We start from the raw sequence: 24873 nt of genomic DNA, 5'->3' as shown, positions 1-24873 counted from the left end.
CTCCAACACGCAGTGGGGGCCCAATCGAATGGGGATGCATGGATTCAGAATCCCACACCCATCTTTAATTATGTGAGGAGGAGGCGCTCTCGGCAGTTCCCTTATGCTCACTCAACATGGCCCAAAGATTGTCCCAACTCTACATCCTTCGAGTACACTACACCCCAGCTAGACTGGCAAGAATGGGGGTGCGGGATGATTCCATATGTACTAGGTGCAAGAGAGTCCATGGTGACCTGATTCACATGTTGTGGAGGTACCCGAAACTACATATCTACTGGAGGGAGGTAATTGACACAATTAACAGAGTCTTTCAGGTACAGTTGAAGGCCCACCCTAAACTTTGCTTACTAGGTATCATGGATGATATCCCGGTGGAGGAACCCTCTAGGATAGGGATAACTAGGGCCCTATTTCAGGCCAGAAAACTTATACTGAGGCACTGGAAATCGGAAGATCCACCTGCGGTGAGAGAATGGTTGAAACATATGGGGGACACTATTAGATTAGAGATATATATAGATAGATATATCTATCTATCTCAACACCGGGATAGTATGATAAAATTTGGGCACATTGGCTGAATGTCCCTGGGTTGGCTCCAGTTGATTTCATTATGGACCGGATGCTACTATAAAGGACAAGGTATAGCTGGAGTACTGTCTGCGGTATTTACGGTCCACTGCATAATGAGGGCGGTCCGGTACTGTTATACGGTATAGATATCTGTATGGTACAAAAAAAAAAGGTTCTCTCTGCTTTATTTTATTGACTTTTGAGTATGAGGCTAACTGTGGAGAAAAAGAATGTATGACTTGACTTGTACTGCTTGTGAATATTTTGTATGTAATCAATAAAACCCTTTTTGATTTAAAAAAAAAAAAAAAAAAAAAAAAACTTTATTTTATCTATCCTCACACCTGGGTGAGTAGTCTCCCATAATCGGGAGAATATTTTGCATTCTTTTTGTTCCTTTTACAAAGAACTGTATCAGAGTAAGGTTGATATCAGATGGTCCAACTTGGGGCGTTTCTAGCCCCACTGAAGGTAGCGTCCCTTTCGCTTGGCGAGTGTGAAAGCCTAAATGCTTCCTTAATGCTAGATGAATTCAGGCGGTGTCAGACTCCCCAAATGGCAAAGCCCTGGGTATCGATGGTTTGCCACCAGAGAGCTACGAAAACTATAGGGACATCCTATTACCGAAACTGTTGAAGACTCTAAATCAGGTGTTCGCTTCCTTTAAACTCCCAGAATCCATGAATGATGCCTGCATAATAGTATTGCCCAAGCCTGGTAAAGATCATTTGCAACCAGAGTATTATCGGACAATATCATTATTGAATTTGGACATCAAGCTTTTAGCTAGAGTCCTTGCCACCAGACCAGGCAATAAATGCAGAAATGAATACACCCGGATCAATTGGGTTTCATGCCAGCTAGGTCCACGGCAGTGAACTTGAGAAGACTTTTTCTTAACCTACAACTACCTTCAGATAACATAGGCAATACAGCAATTTTGTCACTCGACGCTGCCAAAGCCTTGAACAGTGTCGAATGGACATACCTGTGGGAATTTCTCAAACTATTTGGTCTTGGCAATAGATTCATAATCATGTATGCAAATAATGGTTCAGCATCTGAGTTTGTCCCCCTTTTCAGAGGCACTAGGCAGGGGTGCCCTTTATCCCCACTGTTGTTTGTGTTTGCTATTGAACCACTGGCCATAGCAATTAGGAAAAATGATACCATCAGAGGGTTCCCGAGGGGAGACGGGGAAGAAATAATATCACTATATGCATGCAACGCTTTGTTTGCTCCTTGGGTATTTGGATAGCTTCTTGATCTGCACTCCCTGCATGTCCCCGATAGAAACATTTGGTTCCTTTTTTGGGGTTTGCTATAGACTGGGACAAGTCCATCTTATTCCTATTGGATGAGTCTTCTCCCACTTTACTACAGATTGCCAAACAAATCAAAATAGCTATGTCATTTTTAAATATGTAGGTATATGGATACACCCTAATATGCAGGGTTATTTACATTGCAATCTGACTCCCATCCTCAACAAATTTAAGACTAAAAGTTAGGTATGGACCAAATTGCCCCTAGCAAATCCTAATAAAAATGATTTGGGATCCGCAATTTGTTTTTTCACAACAAACCTGTGTGGATTCCCTTTAAAGTGATTGTAAAGGTTTGTTATTTTTTTTCTTTGTAAAGTAACAAACCTGTTATACTTACCTTACCAAGTAAAACCTTGGACAGAGGAGTGGCTGTGGACATGGTATACTTGGATTTTGCAAAAGTGTTCCACACAGTTCCCCACACGCTGCTCATGTGTAAGGTAAAGTCTACAGGCTTGGAAATATCAGTTTGTAAATGGATAGAAAACTGGCTAAAAGACAGAATTCAGAGAGTAGTGGTTAATGATTTTTACTCTGAATGGTCTAAGGTTATCAGTGGTGTACCCCAAGGTTCAGTGCTGGGACTCTTACTTTTTAATATCTTTATAAATGATATTGGGTCTGGGATCGAAAGTAACATTTCTGTCTTTGCAGATGACACCAAGCTATGCAGTGGAATAACATCCTTACAGGATGTCTCCAATTTACAAGCCAACCTCAGTGCACTGTCTAATTGGGAGACTATGTGGCAGATGAGGTTTAATGTTCAAAAATGTAAAGTTATGCACTTGGGGGCTAAGAATATGCATGGATCATACATGCTAGGGGGAGTACAACTAGGGGAATCTGTGGTGGAGAAGGATCTCGGGGTTTTGGTAGATCATAAGTTCAATAATAGCATGCAATGCCAAGCTGCGGTTTCCAAAGCGAGCAAAGTCCTTTCTTGTAATAAGAGAGGTATGGACTCCAGAGAGAGATATAATTTTGCCCCTGTTGAAATCATTAATAAGACCTCATCTGGAATATGCAGTTCAGTTTTGGGCACCAGTTCTCAAAAAAGATATCGGGGAACTGGAGAAAGTGCAGAGAAGGGCAACCAAACTGATATTTTTTGAGATAAATTTGAGATGTGGTATCATTACTAGTAGTTGCATTTTTGATCCATCATCTGAACACTGCAGATGGCCTGTCTTTGAATTCTTGGTGGCTGCGGGACACTACTTGTGCTAGCTACCGCATAAGCCTTAACTGCACTTATGGAACTCGCCACGTCACCAAGTGTTACTGCAGTGCTGGTTTGTCTACAACCAGGATGTACTAGGCCGCTGGGGCTTGCCAGTTCACCAGAAGGATGAGCGGTACTAGTACCGAAACGGGGTCGAGTTCGCTTGACCTAAGCAGGGACCACTACTCTGTCAGAGCTATCTGTCTGGGTGTCGCTGCTCTCTACTGGTTCGTATACTGAGCCTGAATTTGACAGTGAGGCTTCCTCTGCGCTCTCATTCATCATGCTAAGTAACTTGTAGGCCTCTTCACTAGTGTACCTCTGTTTGGACATTTTGGCCTCTAAATTTTTAGGTACAGCATGTGCAACTCACAGGCAAAAGAGCACCTGGTTGTTGGAGCCTGCTTCAATCGCTACAAAAAATGAGCTGTTGGCGTTCGCAGGGATCAGGCGTGACTCTGCGAACGCTGCAGTTATGTGTGTTGTGTATATGACAGTTCTCTATTGATACTGCACTTGGGTGGGCTGAGAGGAGGGGCTAAACGCAGGTGCTAGGAGGTGTCTGGCCTGATCTCACTAACGCCGTGTTTTTGGGAACACTAAACTATTGGTGACGCTAATATAGTTCTGATCAGATCAAAGATATTGATCCGTTCAGACACTATACTAGTAACGGAGCTATCTAATGTGTGTGTGTGTGCGTGTTAAAGTACCTGCACTAATCTGACCCTGCCTGGGATTTACGCTGACCCTAACTGATGCTAAAACCTAACTGATGTCACTAGGGCTGCAACTAACGATTATTTTCATAATCGATTAATCGGCCGATTATTTTTTCGATTAATCGGATAAAATCATTAAAAAAAAAAAAAAATAGTTTATTTAAAATAATAATGACAAAACAGTGTTACACTCAAACTGCATCACAACATAACTATTAAAGTAAATTCCTCATTGATTACTGACAATGCAGTGAGGGGGCTGGCCCTGAATGGGAGAGGGGGGGGACCGTACTGGAGGGTTGGAGGGAGTTAGCTAGTTTGGAGACCAAGCGTTAGAGGGAGTAGGTTGGGAGGGAGTTTGGAAGAGAGGCATGTGGGAGAGGAACCGGACCAGAGGGGGTTGCAATAGAAAGGGAGCTTGGTTGGACAAAGAACCAGGCCCAAAAGGGGGGAGTGGGCTGGGGCAAGGGAGCGGACCATAGCGAGCTGGAGGAACCGGACCGAAGTGTGGGAAGGAGTGATGGTGGCTCCAGACCAGAGTGTGGGTGGGAGAGGTCTGTGCATTTCTCAAACTGACACCAATGATGGGGCACTATTCCCCCCCCCAGGAACACCAATGGTGGGGCACTATTCCCCCCACCCCCAGGAACACCAATGGTGGGGCACTATTCCCCCCACCCCCAGGAACACCAATGGTGGGGCACTATTCCCCCCACCCCCAGGAACACCAATGATGGGGCACTATTCCCCCCCCGGAACACCAATGATGGGGCACTATCCCCCCCGGGAACACCAATGATGGGGCACTAAGGCACTATCCCCCCCTAGGAACACCAATGGTGGGGCACTATTCCCCCCCCCCGAAGTGTGGGAAGGAGTGATGGTGGCTCCAGACCAGAGTGTGGGTGGGAGAGGTCTGTGCATTTCTCAAACTGACACCAATGATGGGGCACTATTCCCCCCCCCCAGGAACACCAATGGTGGGGCACTATTCCCCCCACCCCCAGGAACACCAATGGTGGGGCACTATTCCCCCCACCCCCAGGAACACCAATGGTGGGGCACTATTCCCCCCCACCCCCAGGAACACCAATGATGGGGCACTATTCCCCCCCCCCCGGAACACCAATGATGGGGCACTATCCCCCCCGGGAACACCAATGATGGGGCACTAAGGCACTATCCCCCCCCTAGGAACACCAATGGTGGGGCACTATTCCCCCCCCCAGGAACACCAATGGTGGGGCACTATTCCCCCCCACCCCCAGGAACACCAATGGTGGGGCACTATTCCCCCCCACCCCCAGGAACACCAATGGTGGGGCACTATTCCCCCCCCACCCCCAGGAACACCAATGGTGGGGCACTATTCCCCCCACCCCCAGGAACACCAATGATGGGGCACTATTCCCCCCACCCCCAGGAACACCAATGATGGGGCACTATTCCCTACCCAGGAACACCAATGATGGGGCACTATTCCCCCCCCCCCTCAGGCACACCAATGATGGGGCACTATTCCCTACCCAGGAACACCAATGGTGGGGCACTATTCCCCCCCCCCCCAGGAACACCAATGGTGGGGCACTATTCCCCCCCCCCCCCAGGAACACCAATGGTGGGGCACTATTCCCCCCCCACCCCCAGGAACACCAATGGTGGGGCACTATTCCCTACCCAGGAACACCAATGATGGGGCACTATTCCCTACCCAGGAACACCAATGATGGGGCACTATTCCCCCCCCCCCCAGGCACACCAATGATGGGGCACTATCCCCCCCCCCAGGCACACCAATGATGGGGCACTATCCCCCCCCTAGGAACACCAATGGTGGGGCACTATTCCCCCCCCCCCGGAACACCAATGGTGGGGCACTATTCCCCCTCCCCCCAGGAACACCAATGGTGGGGCACTATTCCCCCCCACCCCCAGGAACACCAATGGTGGGGCACTATTCCCCCCCACCCCCAGGAACACCAATGGTGGGGCACTATTCCCCCCACCCCCAGGAACACCAATGATGGGGCACTATTCCCTACCCAGGAACACCAATGATGGGGCACTATTCCCCCCCCCAGGCACACCAATGATGGGGCACTATCCCCCCCCCCGGAACAGCAATTATGGGCCACTATCCCCCCAGGAACAGAAATGATGGGGCACTATCCCCCAGGAACAGAAATGATGGGGCACTATCCCCCCAGCATCAGCAATGATGGGGCACTACCTACCCCCCCCAAGGAGCAGCAATGGTGGGGCAATACTGGGACACTATCCCCCCCCCCCCGGGAACACCCGTGATGGGGCACTTGTCCTCCCATAAATACTAATATGATGAGCAAGCTGCTACCTTATCGCAGCTCAGCGCTCACGTGACCGGCTGCTTCTCTCCTCTCTCTCTCTTCTCGCTCGAGGCAGCAAAGCGAGCGTGGCTGAGAATACCGCGCTGACGTCAGCAGAGAGGAGGAGAGAGGCGGACGTGTCACATGAGAGCCGCTTACGAGATGTATACAGCGGCTCCGGCTTTTTACACAGGGGAATGTAACACTCGGACGGAGGCGGGTCTGAAAGGCAGGGAAGATGGTGCTTGCCATTCGCAGACCAACTAATCGATAATGAAAATCGTTGACAACGATTTTCATTATCGATTATTATCGATTTTATCGATTAATCATTTCAGCCCTAGATGTCACCTGCCGGGCAATCAGGAGATTTGACCTTTATTAGGTAATGTACGGCAGGTACCCTGATGCTATAAAAGACTGACGGTGTAACTAACCAGCTAACTAGCGTCACCCATGACACTAATACGGCGATCAGAAAATAGATCTGTACACTATACTAGTGACACTGGTGAGAGGGTGAAAGGGTTAACTGGGGGGGCGATCAAGGGGTTAAACCTTTATTAAGGGGTTAATAGGGGGTACCCTAGACCTACCTGTGCCTACTACTAACTGCCCTAACACTGTTCAGTGTCAAAAGTGACACCAGTAAAGTGATAAGGAAGTAATCAGGGGTGAAAAGTGTGCCCATCTGTCCTGGTGTTAGTGTGTACATTTCACAGGCAAAGGAGGCATTTAATTTGCCAGAACCGATCAGCAGGTCCAGGCCAGAAATCATTTGCTTGGATCTGTAGACTGATCGGTTCTGTAACGAATCCGATCACCGCGGGCGCAAGCAACGTACAGGTACATCGATTTGCACAGCGCTGCCAACCTGCCACAGTAAATGTATGTGATCTGGTCGGCAAGTGGTTAACTGTGATAAGCTCTCAGGGGTTCTCACTGGCTTAGAACACCTGAAACACAAGCATGAGAGCTCTCCTTCCCCTTCCCCCTTGGGTTCAGAGGAAATTCCTCTGGATGAAGGAGGAAGAAGCTGTTGAGGATCATTAATCCTCTGCAGGAATGCCCCCCCTCCCAGGAGGATTCTGAGTGTACAGAGCTATCTCAGTGGTCTTCCTGACATATGTGGTATGCAGTAACCTTAAATTGCCAATTATCATTGATGGAATTTTTGTTACCAAAAGTCACTGGTTTTGGTTTCTGGTTTATAAGTGCACCCTCACTTACACAAAATGAAGTCTGCCAATTGGGCTCACCCAGACAAGGCATTTCAACGTCCAAGCAATTTGCTCACTAGTACTCCTCCATGAAGAAGGAATTCTACAAGAAACGGGGCTTACTAGCTGCCAATCGGGTTGCGCCCCATACTTTATTATACCCTTTACACCTATGCTTGTTCTCCATATTCTCCTACAAATGCCATCATTAGATTTGTGGACAATACTACGATATGAGGCTAAATTAGGGGAGGAGATGAGCAGCCTTAGGCCTGATTCACACCTATGCACTTTTAGTGCCTTTTGCATTTTGCAGATTTGTACTACAGTCCATTTAGCATTGTTTCCTATGGAACACGTTCTGTAGTGCAAAATGCAAAAAGCACTAAAAATGCATAGGTGTGAATCAGGCCTTACAGAGATGAAGTTCAAAAGGCATTACAGTGGTGTGCAGCTAACTTTGTTTTTTGAATATTGGGAAAACAAAAGAACATAATGTAATAACAAGGCTGCTTTAATTTTACTCTATATAAATGGTGTTGAAAGGGTGTGTGCCTTTAATTTCCTATGTGTTTATCCCACTGAGAACTTGATCAATGAATTTGAGTGCAGTTATTAAAAATTAATTGCAGCAATTATATTTCCTGAGGCTATGCCTGTGGCTTAGAAAATAAACTATTGATGAATTAACCATTCATCTTTTTGTGAGTGTACTGTATTTCAGTGTGGCACTCCAGTTGCTCAATGGCTGATAAGCTTGTCCTTCAGGAAGTTATGCATACCACACAAAAATGTATTGACTGTAAACCTTCCTCCCTGGCTATATTGCAGTCTCGCTGTCTCCATAGAACTGAAAGTATTGGGAAGAATTGTTTCACATCTGGGACATAATTTATTTAAATTAATGCCATCAGGTTGGTGCTTCAGAAATATGTAAGTGAGGAGGAATTTATTTATGGATAGTTTCTTTCGAAGGGCTATAAATGTGAAAAACGAAACCTAGATAATAGTATCTCATTATGCATGTTGTGCAATAATAGAAGGTGAAATTGCATTTACTATTTTAATGGTGTGATTTATTTTCTTTTGGAATGGAGTTTTCTATATATGAGTAAGGCAGGGCTCGACAAATCCCAGGTTGCCATGGCAACCAGAAACTGCATCCCAGTGCCTGGCTCCCGCCAGCCCACCCACCCACCGCTGGCACCAGACACGACATCCTGCAGGAGAGCCAAAGTTTTCCCTTTTTCCTCCCTACACACCAGCACCCCCATACACTCTACGCCCCCTCCCCCAGCAGACCTGCCCCTGTGCAGAAAGACTCCTCCAAACCCCCCCCCCCCCCAACCCCACCAGCAGGGAGGTGAGCAGAGTCCAGCCCACACAGCATGCCACACGCACCAAAAACTCCAGCTCCAACAACCTCAATGGTCAATTCCTCACACCACGAGAGCCCCAAAGGGACCCGCACCCCCCAAAACCTCTCAGTGAGAAAACTGTCCCACCCAGCAGCACCGCAACCGAATGAGACAGCTGCCTGAGCCCTAAACAAATCAAATATTTGTATTTGATTATATAAAATATATACTTTAATTAAGAAAGATGTGATACTAAGAAATATGTTTGCTATATGCAAGTATTTTTTTTATGGTAGGAGATGTGAGGCTTGTAAGTACAGTAACTTTATGCTTGCGTGATCCTCAGTGTCAGCTCCCGTGTCAGCGGCAACTGCACAGTTGAGGAGGGATCACCGACAGCAGCTGGGACACAGGAGCCTGTAAGTGATGGCACAGCTTCTGGAATTCCCATTAATTGTCAAGGGGTCCCTCATCTCCCTTGCAGCCACGGCTCACTAGCACAGGGGATCACGTGATCGGATCAGAGGGAATATAAGTATATTCATACTTATTTTTTACATGGGTTAAGTAGTATAGTTTACAGGAGGGGGAAGACAACATTTTTTAGGACTAGCTAGTGTTAGGCTGGAATTGTTATTTTGGGGGGGAGGGCTTGATGATGATTTCTTTTTATGCTGAAACTATATTGATGTTAAATGCACTGACTCCACAGGGTGAAAAAATTCATGAAGATATATTTGACATCATTGATCGAGAAGCTGATGGCAGCGACAGTCTTGAGGTGCGTGTGGGTACCTATTTTAACATATAGTATGTGCTAAGTAATGGTGGCTAGGTAAGATGTTATCTCCTTGTTGTTTTTGTACAGGGGTTTGTTCTCTGCCATTCTATTGCTGGAGGAACAGGTTCTGGATTGGGCTCATATCTCTTGGAAAGATTAAATGACAGGTAGGAAAAGGCTCCAACAGATTTTAAGGTACACTGCTAAATGTTGTTCTGGATAAAAAAAATATTATAGCTTTGTATTTAACTTTTTCTGTGTTTAGCATTGTGAGTAGTTCCACATAAGAAAAGATTTAGTGAAACATAGCGTTAGGATCACGTTCATATTCACGTACTCTGGGGTGCAGGTTCACATGTAGTAAGGTATCAAGTACGTGTAGACATTACTGCCATTATCTACTTTCTTATGTCATTTATTGAGAACATACTATTTAAAGTGTGATATTAAACTTGTACTCCCCACGCCCAGGAAACTAATAGTAATTGTGAAATCAAATAAATAAGTTAGTGAATCCCACAACAGCAAAGGCCCAAAAGCAAATATAATTATTTACCTGGTAAGAATGACTAACCAAAACAAAAAATATTGTGAGCTGCGTTATGGTAACCAAGATTTTAATCAACAGAGGCACTGTGAAAAGTTTGCTGAAAAATTTAAATATTCAACATAATCGTGATAATCCTTACCATATACCATATGTAATTACAAGTCCATAATTACATACTCATAAATGGTGAAAATGCCTTTTGACCACTTTAATACACTTTTACCCCCTTCCTGCCCAGGCCAACTTTCAGCGCTGTTGCACTTTGAATGACATTTGCGCAGTCATGCAAAACTGTACTTATATTACATTTGTATCATTTTTTTCACACAATTAGAGCTTTCTTTTGGTGGTATTTAACCGATTCAGCCCCGGAAGATTTTACCCCCTTCCTGACCAGAGCACTTTTTGCGATTCGGCACTGCGTCGCTTTAACTGACAATTGTGTGGTCGTGCGACGTTGCACCGAAACAAAATTGATGTCCTTTTTTTTCCATCAAACAGAGCTTTCTTTTGGTGGTAGTGGATCACCTCTGCGTTTTTTATTTTTTGCGCTGTAAACAAAAAAAAAAAGAGCGACGGGGGCGTCGCTGGACATGGCTGAGTAGAGACACGTTTGAGTAGAGCTCCCGACCATCTCCTATCTCACCCGGCTTACATAGCTCCTTTGACCGCATAATGCTCTCATCTAAGAAGCTTTCATCAAAGAGGAACAAAAAGACCAACAAACCGACCCCTACGGCCTCGACACCGGGAGAAATACAAAGAATATTCCAACTTCTACAGTCGGGCTCCCCGGAATTCAAGATGGCGGAAGCACATGCTTCACATTCTTCAGGCCTCGACCATAACACTCACCTGGCATCACCTACGAGATCCCAAAGCCCGGAGATTTTCCCCAGCATTCTGCCAGCCCTATTGACTGACCCTCGGGTGTCGCTGCAACCACCCCTGATGTATAGGGCGGATGAGGAATTGAGGGCCATTCTTCAGGCCTTACCGACAAAGGCCGACATTGAAACCCTGATAGGACGAGTGGAGACGGCTCACCGCAAAGAGATCCACGCTATCAAACAGGAGGTGCATTCCCTTTCCAATAGACTCACTGCGGGGGAGAACTCTCTGTCGACGATCGCCCGAAGAGTCACGGTCTTGGAGGCACATCAAAGGTCCCAGGTAGAGATGTCTGTGGGACTACCACTGCACATGGAAGAAATGGAGGACAGGAGTCGCCGGACCCTTCCTGAGGCCACGGGTCGGGCGGATCTGGCAGACACAGAGGCGGACATCTTCCAGAGTGTGGCGGGCGATCAGATACAAGGTCGCTTGGAATTTGACCGCATCCACAGGGCACTGGGTCCCAGGTCGGAGGACCCCGCCAGACCCCGGGACGTCATATGTCAGCTTCACCACTATGCCCATAAAGATATCATTGTATGCAAGGCATGGGAAATGCAAGACCTGGAGCTTGACGGAGTGGCACTTAAAATACTACCGGATATCTCCAGGGCAACACTACAGCGTCGAGCGCTTCTGAAACCTCTCCTGGATCTGGCAAGGAGACAGAATACTTCTTACCGATGGGGCTTCCCCCTATCGGTTGCCTTTCGGAAGGATCAACGTTCCTTCACGCTCCGCTCACCGGACTCGCTGCCAGCCCTTTTTGGTTTTCTGGCGGTGGAGCCAATCGAGGTCCCAGACTGGCTGGTCTACATCCCGAGATCTCAGGGCCGCAGAAGCAATACCACACCAAGCAGTGGCCTGCCCCCTAGACCTCCGAGGAGCCGGCGACGCTCACGCGCAGCATCTCCGGAGGACAGTCGGGAAGCGTGAGTACCTGCCCACTACACATATCCCCGCCATAGCATTTGTTCTTAGTTTCTGTCCCACTGCCTAGAGTACACGTATCTCGCTCCTGTTCCCGCGATCTGGGGTTAAGCCGGGTTGCCTCCCCCTGATTCCTCTGTTCTTTCCTCCGCCCCATCTAAACTTGACTGGAACACTATTGTTGCTGTGTGCGGGGTTTTTGCTCCCCCGGAGGTACCTGGACTACCCCTGGTGCCCTCGTGATGGCCCATACATTGAGGTGACACACTTACACGTAGCCCTGGCACGGGACGTCCACTCAGGCACCTGTACAGGATCAGCCCTCCTCTGTGCAATCAGAAACTTCCACCTTGCACTGGTCTGCTGGTACATTAGATGGACTGTCTCCCCCCTCCGCTGCACATGTTATTAAGGCATGGAATAGCAGCGCCCAAACTCTTCCTCTGTTACAGCCCTGAAATACAGTGAGCGCTCTGACATTTTAATGGCGGCACCATTGCTCTACTGGAAAACTGGAGAGTACTTTGCCCTCTGCCTGTGGATGAAGGGAGTACCGAGATAAGGAAAGTAGTCTCGGAGGAGGCACAAAACGCTGCTATTCAGAGGACTAGTGGTGTTACCTGGTCACCTGCATGCCCTGAGAAGGTTGGCTATCACCTTTCGAAGGCCGCATGCCCCCTGCCTAACATGATGTAGCCAGCAACAATATATAACTTATTGTTTAACACTGTCTTGCTCATTGCTACTGCTTAACACTAGCTTATTCAGGAGATAAGGCGACATACTGTATATTATATAGATCTGCACTACCATTTAGGATTATATAATGGGATGTCTCCCTCCGGAGTAGGTCGCTGCCTCTTGAGCAGACTGTGACTCCCGAGTGGAGAATAACATTTATTGTCCCATCCGACGGGAACCCACAGTAAAACATGGAGATGCTGGCAAGGCAGTGTGGTGATACCCAATCTGGATGATGACATAATGCAATTACCGTGTCTTATGATGGGCTAGGCGTTCATTGGTGAGGGACATGTGTCAGTCGGAGGGGAACATGTTAATATCATGATAGGTGCACACCTGAGATAAGAGGTTTCTCTCCTGTAGCGGCTCGGGGCCTGTGCTCCCCGCCGTCCTCTCTGGGGGGCCTCTTATTCGGAGAGGGGTTCGAAGTCGAGAGGTCGGCTTGCTCTAGATAGACCCCGGGCGGTTGTCACCTACGGAGAAGGGTGCTTGGGGGAGTGTGGGGTTGACCTCAATAGACTTCCCAGTGAACTGGGGATCGGAGACCCCTAGAAGATTTACTTGGGGCTCGCGGGATTCCCCGTGTGCGCACATACTCCCCTAGCCAGAAAAATTAGTTGACCTATACCGTAGATGGAGCGGACCTAGGGTATGGAGAGGTGCTGGGAGCACATTACTTGGGTGGCAGTGGGAAAGTAAGTTCAGATACGACACGGTTTTGCATATTGGCTGGGAAAATGCTAACAGTTCCTATTAATATCAGTTATGAATCATCAGTAATGGTTATTTTTTATTGATTTATGTTCCATACTATCAAAGTTCACTTTGCTTCTATACTTACCTAAGTTCCTGTTCGGGTGGATGGGAGGACCGGGACCTCCCTCTTCCGGTCACGGTCCAACTCCTCCCCAATTAGGCTTACATGCACCTCCAGGTTTTTTTTGGGGGGTGGCGTGTTTATTCACGTTATTACTTGTGAATTTAGCAAACTCAGGTCCTAAAGTTTTGACCTACACTGTAAATTCGTCCTCTCACATAGGGTGAGACACACTCTTTCTCCTTGGGTTGACCTTCTCTTCCTAATCTTTTTTCAGTAACCACCCCTTCTATTCCCCCCCCCCCCCTCACTCCCTACTTTCTTTTCTTCCCCACCCCTCCAGCAGCCAGGGCGATGGACTCTATAAAAATAGTTTTGTTTAACGCGAAGGGCTTGAATATACCAGAAAAGAGGCGGATGCTTTTAAATGACCTCCGGAGTTCCCAAGCAGATGTTGCCTTTATCCAGGAAACCCACTTTAAACACGACAAATTCCGTTACTTAAAAACAGATTATTCCCAGTAGCATATCACTCCACTAATCCCACAGCCAAAACTAAAGGAGTGTCTATTCTGATTTCGAGTAAACTTCCTTGGCAATGCCAAGCAGTACTAAGAGATTCGGAAGGCCGTTTCGTGTTCCTTAGAGGACTAGTTGGCGATGTTCCACTTACACTGGCATCGATTTACACCCCTAATGAACATCAGGATACTTTTATCACCAGCATTTTAGACAAACTTGGAATGGCCAGCTGATTCTGGGCGGGGACTTTAATGTCCCTCTGATCCCATCTTCAGATACATCCACTGGACACTCCTCAGTACCACCGGCCCATAGAAAGCGTATAGCTAACTCCCTACACAAGGCTCAATTGGTTGATGTGTGGTGACTCCAGCACTCGGGAGAGCGTGACTATACTTTCTATTCACAAACACATAAACTTTACACCAGACTAGACTACTTTTTGATACCTCATAACCAATTACATTCGGTAGTACTCTTCCACTAGGTCACATCACATGGTCAGACCATGCTCCTATTACCCTCACATACACACTCACTGGGAGGTCCGCGTCCAGGTCAAGGTTCTGGTGACTGAACGAGAGCCTCCTCCAGGTTCCCGAAGTTTTAACAGAAGCGACACAAACATTGACCTTATATTTCCAGGAAAACGACAATCAAGACTGTGACCCTGGCTTCTTGTGGGAGGCCCACAGGGCAGTCCTTATGGGACTTCTGATTAGACATGGAGCGCAAATAAAAAGAGAACGAACTGAACAGCTGACCAAGCTCCATAACGCCCTGTCCACTGTGGAAGCACGTCATAAACATGCCCCTTCCCAGGCCCTAGAGATAGAACTAGGGACGATACGCAAACAAAATACCGACTTACTGCACTATAAGGCCAAGTCAGCGATGCAACGCTGCCGACAAACCACTTACGAGTCCGGTGACAAATGCGGGAAGACTCTAGCCAGAGCAGTCCGGGAACAAAAGCAAGCAGCCTACATCCCACACGTTATGGGTCCGAACGGTCAGAAAGTCACTCTTCCGGAACAAATATCAAATGTATTTAGCGACTTCTACTTCAAGCTATATAATCTACCACATAGACCAAGATATACGTCAATCCCACAGCACAAGTGAAGGCGAACGGGCTACTCTCCTGTGTTAACAATGTATTAACTCATTGATCCTGTGCAAATCATCATCTGTGGCAGTCTTCCTGTGTTTCAAGCAAATCATCATCTGTGGCAGTCTTCCTGTGTTTAAGTAATTGCACTGTAGTCCCCGCTTTGCAGTTCACCTGTTTTTGTTATTTGTACAGAACAGTTCTAGAGCAGGCTACAACTGCTGAAAGGACTTTTGTTCTTCTTGGTCCTCTGCTTGTTTGGCCGTAGACTAATTACATTCCCCATCCCCTTTTCCCCATCACAAACGGAACGAGACAGGGGTGCCCTCTGTCACCCCTTCTCTTCGCACTCTCCTTAGAGCCATTTTTATGTAAAATTAGACAAAACCCAGACATCCAGGGCCTAACCATAGGCAATACCCAATGTAAAATCTCAGCCTATGCGGATGACCTACTCTTCTCCTTAACCAACCCCACGTTCTCCCTACCAAATCTTCTCAAATAATTTGACACATATGGCGCCCTATCAAATTTAAAAATAAACTTTTCCAAATCGGCCGCTATGGGAATTGCAATCTCCCCCCACGTCATGCAGTCTATGCAAGCTAACTTCCGTTTTAAATGGACGACAGTGGCTTTAAAATACTTGGGTACACATATTCCAACTGACATCAGACGCACATATGAATTGAACTTCCCTCCCATTCTGACTAAGGCCCGCTCCCTACTAGAGAACTGGAACAGAGGACTGCATTCCTGGTTCGGCAGTTGCAATCTTATAGAAATTTAGGTGAGATACACATTTTTATATCTGTTCCAAGCTCTTCCTGTCCACATACCGCACTCATTCTTTAAACAAGTACACGCCCTATTCACCCGATTTTATATGGGCCAACAAAAAACCCTGCATACGTAGGACCCAAGTTTCACTTCCTAAACAGTATGGAGGTTTGGCGCTACCAGATGTCAGACAATACTTTCAGGACACCCATCTAGGTCGCATACTTGATTGGAGACGCAACATGACAACTAAACTTTGGGTGCAGATAGAGCAAGCTCAAACTGACATACCATTAAAGAGCGCGCTCTGGTGCTATGACTCTCTCCCCTCGGGACTGAAATCACACCCCCTATTGTGTACCACATTACGCCACAGTAGTCAGGTGACCATTCTCCCTTACCTCGAGCAATTCTCCCTTATACCCGATCCTGGGACACCCGAATTTTACACCGGGCCTCCAATCCACTGAATTCGACACCCTGAGGAGCTCGGGTTTTGATCATGCTGCCAAATTTGTGACAGTGGGACGCTGGCCAACGTTACCGGATATGACTGATATGACAGGCACATACCAACTCCCCTTTTGGAAAGTGGTGCAATTGCATCACTTCCTACACTCGATCCCTACTCCTCAAGACCCCTCCCGCCAACTGACGACCTTTGAAGAGTATTGTGCAGGAACTGAACCGCTATTGAAGACCCTCTCCCAAATGTGCACACTACTCAACACACCTTCCACACAACCACACCTTCCCTGTTTAGATAGGTGGGAAAGAGATCTCAACCGCAAATTCTCAGACACAAAAACAAAAAATCATCAACTGTGCCATTAAATCGTCCTTGTGTACCAAAATACAGGGGACAAATTATAAAATTCTATCAAGATGGTACCTCACCCCCTCCAGATTACACTAGTGTTTCCCGGCCACCTCAGATCGATGTTGGCGATGTGGGGAGGGAGAGTGTTCAATGCTCCACATTTTCTGGTCCTGCCCTGACCTGCAGAATTTCTGGAGGGAGGTTTGACGCATCACTCAGAAATTCACTGAATATGTGATCCCTGATGATGCAGCATTCTTCCTCCTACATCTATCAACAATCCCGATCAAACAATACAAAAAATCATTGATATGTCACTTACTGAACGCCCCTAAGGCATATATACCGCTCCAAGCAATAGTGCCCACCAACTATTGCGGGTTGGCTGCGGAAGGTGGAAGATCCGAACAAGATGGAGGACCTGGTCCTCACCGCACATCACAACCGTGAGAAATACTCAGACACCTGGGATATCTGAACATTTTTATTTATTCAGAAGAAGGAACATCTCTCCTGGGATCATAGCTTATTAACAGATGTCTGCACTACTCCGGAACACAGATCGTTCCTTTATGCCAACCCTTGCTCTGGCTAACTCCCCCCCCCCCCCTTTTTTCCCACTTTTTTCCCACTTTACCTTCGAATATTACTATTCTTTTCCTCCCTGCCTCCTTTAACTGCACATTCTGTGGAAAAAGTGAAAAAGTAAGGCAGAGGTCCGATTCCCCCTGGACACACGCGAAAAACTGTAATACATTAATTCATATGTTGTACGCTAATTACACCATTGTAATGCAATGTTCAGATGTATAATGTTATCCTTACTCTGCCACATTGTTCATAGTGTCTGTAATGTATACTGTATTTTCTGATTGTCTGTTATATTGAGATCTTTTCCTTCGTTGGGGTTTAATGAAGCTTATATTTGAAAAAAAAAAAAGCGTGACAATTTTGAAAAAAAAGCAATATTTTTTTACTTTTTGCTATAATAAATATCCCCCAAAAATATATTAAAAAAATGTTTTTTCCTCAGTTTAGGCCGATTACGTATTCTTCTACATATTTTTGGTTAAAAAAATCGCAATAAGCATATATTGATTGGTTTGCGCAAAAATTATAGTGTCTACAAAATAGGGGATAGATTTATAGCATTTTTATTACTATTTTTTTTTTTTTTTACTAGTAATGGCAGCAATCCGATTTTTTTTTTCATGACTGCGACATTATGGCGGACCGATAGGACACTTTTGGCACCATTCACTTTTATACAGCGATTAGTGCGATAAAAAATGCACTGATTACTGTCAAAAATGTCACTGGCAGTGAAGGGGTTAACACTAGGGGGCAGTGAAGGGGTTTAGTGTGTCCTAGGGAGTGTTCCAACTGAAGGGGGATGGGGACTGTGCAGACTGTACTCTGTGTGAACAGATGATCTGTCACGTCTCCCTTTAGAGAACCGGAAACTGTGTGTTTACATACACAGTTCCTGTTCTCCATGTCTCAACAGCGATCGCGGGAGCCCGGCTGTGATAGTCTGCCGGGCACTCGCATTGGCTCGGGGGCGAGCACGCCCCCTAGTGGCCACAGGGCGAAGCGACATTACATAATGTCGTTTCGCCCACCCGTGCCATTCTGCCGCAGTACAACTGCGGCAGCTGGTCGGCTTGTGGTTAATCATTACTGTGTATTTTATGATTGCGAAATAAACAAAAAAAGAAGCAAAAAAATAACATTTTTCTTTGTTATATCGTTTTGCAAATAATCTTTCTTAAAAAAATTTAAGTCGAAATGTATACTTCTACATTTTTCTTTATCGTGCATCATGGGAAACTGAGCCTTAAGTAATTACTTAATGGGTTATGGGCCGCCTTCAGGTGTTGACACTGGTATACCCAATCAAGAAGGAAGTTCACTCCCTATATAACCCTTCCTCCTTCCAGGAGCACATCAGTTTTTTCGCCAGTGTCTAAAGGTGTTGGTCACGAATTAAGTTGTGCTCTGAGGAGCTCCAGGAGGGATCAATGCTGGTTTTAAAAAAACCTCCACAACCGGATCCATCCACTCCACTGCGGCCACAGGATGGTACCCGGGCCTCGCATAGAAGAATGAGGCTTTGCCTGTAACGCTTCTCTTTGAGGGCTGGACTCTAGGAAGCAGGACTCTTTGGTCTTGCTACATTGCTTAAAGTTGTCCTGAGGGGTGCTAAACAGGTCCAAAGGAGTGGAAAAGGGGCCCAATCTTTGAAGTTTTAACTACGCTTCCCGCCGTGATGGATGAAGTTTGGATCTGCCATTATAGCAGTATCCTGCAGCGTGGATAAGGTAAGGGGAGAAGCCTAGGAACTGTAAAAAGTCCACCCATGCTTCTTTATATAATATATATATATATATAATATATATATATATATATATATATATATATATATATATATATATATATATATATATATATATATTACTTTGTATGACTCTAAAAATGTCTCCTCTAGAGGGAGTATATTACACTTACCTTGTACAATGCCTTTTTTCAGCAGGTGTGGTCCCAGCAGCCAGAGGGGGGTTCTTAATTGAACAGATGGTGTTTCTCTTCTGAGGGATCTAAAGGGGGTACAGCAGTAGTTTATGAACATACAAACAGCCATTTGCATTTTTTTGTAAGTGAAGTCTTCCTTTAAAACTGGGAGCCTAACAAACACTGCTGACATAACCCCCCCCCCCCTCCTGGAGAGGTGCGATAACAGCTTCCACTGTTTGTATTATCAGACTTGCCCTTGTTGAGCCTGGACAAGCATTCAGCCCCTGTATAGCATTGCAGACTCTAAAAGTCTGGCATCCATCGCAGCGCCGCCTCCTCCCCTTCGGGTCTGCATTTGCAGACCCAAATGCCGTCCGCACCCACGGACTAGTGGTGTTTTTTTAAAACAAGGAGGGGGCGGGTTTTGCAGAGGGGCATGGCTCACAGATGGGCAGCACCGCGTGCGGGACGTCACGTCCACATGGAGTACACGGCGCATACACTAGGGTGGAAGACGCTGAGGACGCCTATTCAGGTTCACACCTGAGGCTTAACACAGACGCTCTCAGTTCATATGCTGAAGACAGAAGTCTGTCACACTAAGGGACACAGGAGCACTGGGCATGTAAAGGTGTGTAAGCAGGCATTTCCAGTACAGGAAATATTATGGTTACTCAGCATCAAAGGCTGATCCTTATGGCGACATTGTTTTTTGCTAAAACTATTGTTCAGCAAATACCATAATTATTTTCTTAAAGTGCCTCTGCTTTTGTGCTTGGCACGAAGACTTCCAGAGCGCTGGGAACTCCAGTCATGCCTCCACACTGTCATCCTCTCCGGAGATACCTGACATGGCAAGCCAGGGTGAGTCATTGGAAGCAATTGGTGGTGCAACTGCTTCTCACACTTCAACCCCTGTATACGTGACTGAAGATGCATTTGTCTCTGCCCTGCAGGGCTTAGCAGGAAGATTAGCGGCTTTAATTGCATCCTCCATCCAAGAGAATAGTAAACATGCTAGATCCCTCTCCCCCACCTCAAACCCCTTTTTCCAAAGGAACAGTGGGCACAGGATGAGATTAAGGGTAAAAACAAGCTGAATTTTCTTCTGCGGAGGAAACAACAGTTGATGAACCTTATGCAACCTCGCAATCTGACAGATTGATGGTACAAACTCTTACAGAGATGGTTCATTCTTCTTTTTATGCTACTCCTAACAGAGTCCGCTGAAAGTTCTGTCCCTTCCTTGGGTTTTTTGAAAAAAAACAAAAACCTTTACAGCCTTTTTCATGCATTTCTAGAAGGGCTTATTAATGCAGAATGGGGTCATCCGGATAAGCATTTTTTCCCTCCAAAAAGTTTCTCAGTTCTTTATCATGGAGGAAAAATTCACAAAGGATGGGAAGTACCAGCAGTAGATGCTGCGATTTCCAGCATCAATAAAGATGCACAAACGCTTAAGGATCCAGCAGATAAGAAGTTGGAATTTTGTTAAAATCCCCCTACCAAAGGTGCTATGTTTTGCCATAGACGCCATAAAAGACTCTATCCGCCAAGCTACCGCCTTGCGCTTGTGCTAAGACATGTGTAGGACCCTGTGGTTGAAAAGTTGGTCAGCCGAAGCATCTTACAAAAAGGCTTCTGACTAGTTTCCCTTTTAATTGGGGAAAATTTGGTGAAATACATCCAAATGATTTCTAGCAGGAAAGGTTCTCATTTGTCCAAAAGAAGGTATAAACGTCCTTTTATTTAAACAGACTGCTTCCCCTGCGCCAGGGGCAGCTGCCTCTAGGCAGTGGTGACTGCCTTCACCATCAGACTCTAAGAGGAGAAAACATTCAGCCTCTGTATACATTATTGAAAATGCGTTTTTTCCTCCACCCTGTAGGGCCTAGTAGTAAAATTAGTGACTTTAACCGCATTCACTATCCAAGGATAGGAAGCGTGTTAGATCCTCCTCCCCCACCTTAGATCCCATATCAAGGGAACAGTGGGTAGAGGATGAAGGGTTACCCTCAGGAGAACAGGAGGAAAGGCAAACCGATTACTCCTCTGCGGAGGAGACAACTGGAGTTGAACGTTTTTTCAGCCTCGCAATCTGAGAAATTGCTGGTACAAATCTCTTACATAGATGATTTGTGCCTCTTTCAAGCTACCTCTAGTAGAGTCAGCTGATAGTTCTGTTTTTTTCCTAGGTTCCTTAAAACCACCACTGCTTTTTTCATGCGTTTTCTGTACATGTACAGATCCACGCAGAAATTCAACATATCCATTCTAGATCTAAAAGAATCTAAATCCGTTCCTGAAGATCCATTCCTTTCTATGGAGTTGGTCAGGTCAATAGTTTCTATCCTACAAGGAGGATAACTTCTGGTGCCTATTTGCATCAGGGATGCATATCTGCATGTCCATATATTTCCCGCTCACCAAAGGTTTCTGCGGTTCGAAATAGAACAGCAGCATTTCAGTTTATAGCCTTGTCCTTTGGGCCAGCTACAGCAACCCGAGTGTTCACAAAAGTGCTAGCCCCACCTCTAACCAGGTCAAGGGCACAGGGCTTAAACAGTCTTGGCACACCTAGACGATCTATTGCTAATAGACCAATCGGTGTTTGGAGTAAGGTGTACGCATTACAACCAGTTACCTGGAAAAGTCTGGGTTGCGTTCTCAACCTAGTGAAGTCTCCCTTAAAACCGCTAAAAAAGCTGGAGTATTTGGGTCTGATCATAGATACAGCCCAGGAAAAGGGTGTTCTTGCCCAGGCAAAAAAAAAAAAACAACTTAATAAGAGAGTTGGTGTGGATGGTCAGGTCAAAAGGAGATCCCTCCTTTCGCCTTTGCATGAGGTTGTTAGTTAGAAAGGATGGTGGCTTCATTTGAATCAGTTCCCTATGCCCAGTTCCATTCGGGACTGTTGCAAAACAGTATTCTATCTGCTAACAAGATGATCCAAGCTTTGTACTTGCCAAGGGTGTCCCAAAGCCTCAATTGGTGGTTACTAACCAGAATCTGCTGAAGGGAAAATCCTTCAGACCTGTTATCTGGAAAGTGTTAACGAAGATGCCAGCCTCTAAGGCTGGGTAGCAGTACTAAAGAAGACAACTGTCCAAGGACAGTGGTCAAGAACCGGAAGAGCCTTGCCTGTCAACATCCTAGAGATTTGGGCAGTGCATCTGGCTCTAAAGACCTGGACTTCCAGGTTAAGGGATTGTCCTGTCGGGATCCAATCCGTTAATGCCATGGCTGTGGCCTATATCAATCGCCAAGGGGGCACCAAGAGTGTCTCAGCGCAGAGAGAGGTGAACCATATTCTAACTTGGGCAGAAAGAAATATTCCGTGCCTATCAGCAGTCTTCATTCCGGAATAGAGAATTGGCAGGCAAACTACTTTAAGTCTCCAGCAGTTATTCCCAGGGGAATAGTTTCTTCACCCCGACATATTCTCAGGCTGTTTGTCAAAGATGGGGGACTCCGGACGTAGATCTTCTAGCGTTCAGTTCAACATTAAGTTAGTCAACTTTATGTCCACAACAAAGGATCCATTCGCATGCAGAACAGATGCGTTGGTGATACCGTGAGATCAGTTTTCACTGATCTATGCATTTACCCCTATTCAATTGCTGCCTCGACTTCTTTGCAGGATCAAGCTGGAAAGAAAACCGGTAATTCTGGCAGCACCAGCATGGCCCAGAAGGTCATGGTATGCAGAAATCGTAAAGATGGCAGTGGAGGATCCACGGTCCCTTCCACTAAGGCCAGACCTACTCTCACAGGGGCTGATATTCCATCCTACTTTACAAACGCTAAATTTAACGGCCTTTCTATTGAAACCCACATTCTGAGTAAACACGGGCTTTCCGGGTCAGTCATCTCTACTTTAGTACAAGGAAACCAACTTCCAGAACTATACATGATAGAGTCTGGAAGGCTTATGTTTCCTGGTATGAATCCAAGGGTTGACACCCTTGGAGATATATCATAGGCAGAATTCTTGCCTCTCTACAATTAGGCGTAGAGATGAAGTTGGCCTTGAGGGCCAAGTCTCAGCCTTATCGATTTTATTTCAAAAACCACATTCTTAGTCCGGGGTTTTATACAAGGGGTGATGTGGATTAGTCCACCAGTTAAATCACCTTAAGCCCTTGGGACTTGAATTTTTAGTTTTGTCAGTGTTACAAAAACAGCCATTTGAACCAATACAGCATATTCTCTTAGTCCTTCTGACAAGGAAGCTGGTATTTTTGGTTGCTATATCCTCAGCAAGGAGGTTTTCAGGATTGGCTGCTCTTTCTTGTAAAGAGCCATATTTGGCTGTGGACAGCAAGATGGGTGTGTGCTGTTGCTGCTGAGGTGGGGGAGGAGCACTATCATGGGTCCGGACTGAGTGAATGAGGGAGGCTCTGGGCGGACGAGCTGCAGCCAGGGATGTGAGAGGCCGGGACATGTGGCAGAGGTGAAAGCCCACTGCACCCCCAGAACATCACCAGGACAGCGAATGCTCGAATCGGCAGCTGCCTTGATGTTGGAGGAGGGACGGCAGCCCTGAGCACAGAAGAGAACACGGAGCAATACACCTGGAGGACCCCCTCTTACACACCCCCCCTTTGAGACTTGGAAAGAACATACAGGGGGAGAGGTGAGCAGACAGTTATGAGTTTTGTTGCGATCAGCCTATTCACTGCTAACTGAACATGAAACTTTGTTGAAGAGTGAAATTTTGCATTTGCATTTGAAAAACCTAATTGACTGAGAAGCCTTGCGTGTGTATTCCCCTGCCTGCACCCGTATGATCCTCTAATAGGGAATACATATAAGGGAGCAAATGGATCAATAGATTTTGTGCAGTAAGCATTACCTTTATATGCTATACATGTAATCTACTCATGCTATGGTAATGGACTAGGAAACCCTGTTTAAACCCTGTTGAATGTGAAAAAACTGCATCTTCAACTGCAATACCCTGCTGGCTGTGAAAACCTAATTTGTGCATTTTTTCACCTGCCCTAGTGCGACCCCCTGAATAAGAGAGGTAAGCAAACTGATAAACGGTCCGTGAGCAGGTGGTTTTATTTTCACGCAGGCTTTGCAAGAAATCTGTCATGGCAAGCAGACTGTGAAACTCTGTTGAATGTGAAATCTATGTACTTGTACTTTGTAAACCTGGTTAAATGTGAAAATCTGGTATATGTATCCCTCTGCCTGTTTCAGTGTGACCCCCTAATGGAAGTATCTAGAGGGGAACAGGCAAATGGACTGTGGAAAGCAAGAACTATTTTTTATATAAGCCATGCTCGCAATGTACTGGTAATGATGAAATTCTGTTGAAAGTGAAAATCCTGTACCCTGAACTTGCTTTCGCAAACCCTGCTAACGGTAAAAAAAAGTATTTATACACCCTGTCATCTGTTACAGTGCGACCCCCAGATAGGAAATACCTATAAGGGAGCGGTGAGCAAACGGACTGTAAGCATCAAACACCCTTGAATATATTTTGCACGGCAACTGCTAATGCACGGGTGATTGAATGTGAAACCTTGTTAAATGGGAAAACCCTGCACCTGCCTATGGGCCGGTAATGGACGGTGAAACCCTGTTAAATGTGAAAATCTTGCATTTGCCTGTGCAAACTTTACTAA

At 46.1% G+C, this 24873-nt stretch overlaps 1 protein-coding gene across 1 annotated transcript in view; it reads left to right on the top strand.

Annotated features, from left to right (window-relative positions):
- The window catches only part of LOC141113362 (tubulin gamma-1 chain-like), a 363447-nt gene that overhangs the window by 122111 nt on the left and 216463 nt on the right, over positions 1 to 24873 (top strand). The window contains 2 exon segments of the mRNA XM_073606422.1: positions 9487 to 9555; positions 9643 to 9722. Coding sequence (XP_073462523.1) covers positions 9487 to 9555; positions 9643 to 9722 — 149 coding nt within the window.

This window comes from Aquarana catesbeiana, linkage group LG12 (assembly GCF_042186555.1).
Source record: "Aquarana catesbeiana isolate 2022-GZ linkage group LG12, ASM4218655v1, whole genome shotgun sequence".
NCBI lineage: Eukaryota > Metazoa > Chordata > Amphibia > Anura > Ranidae > Aquarana > Aquarana catesbeiana.
Note: the sequence above shows the minus strand (reverse complement) of the source record. Positions and strands in the feature narration are given on the sequence as shown.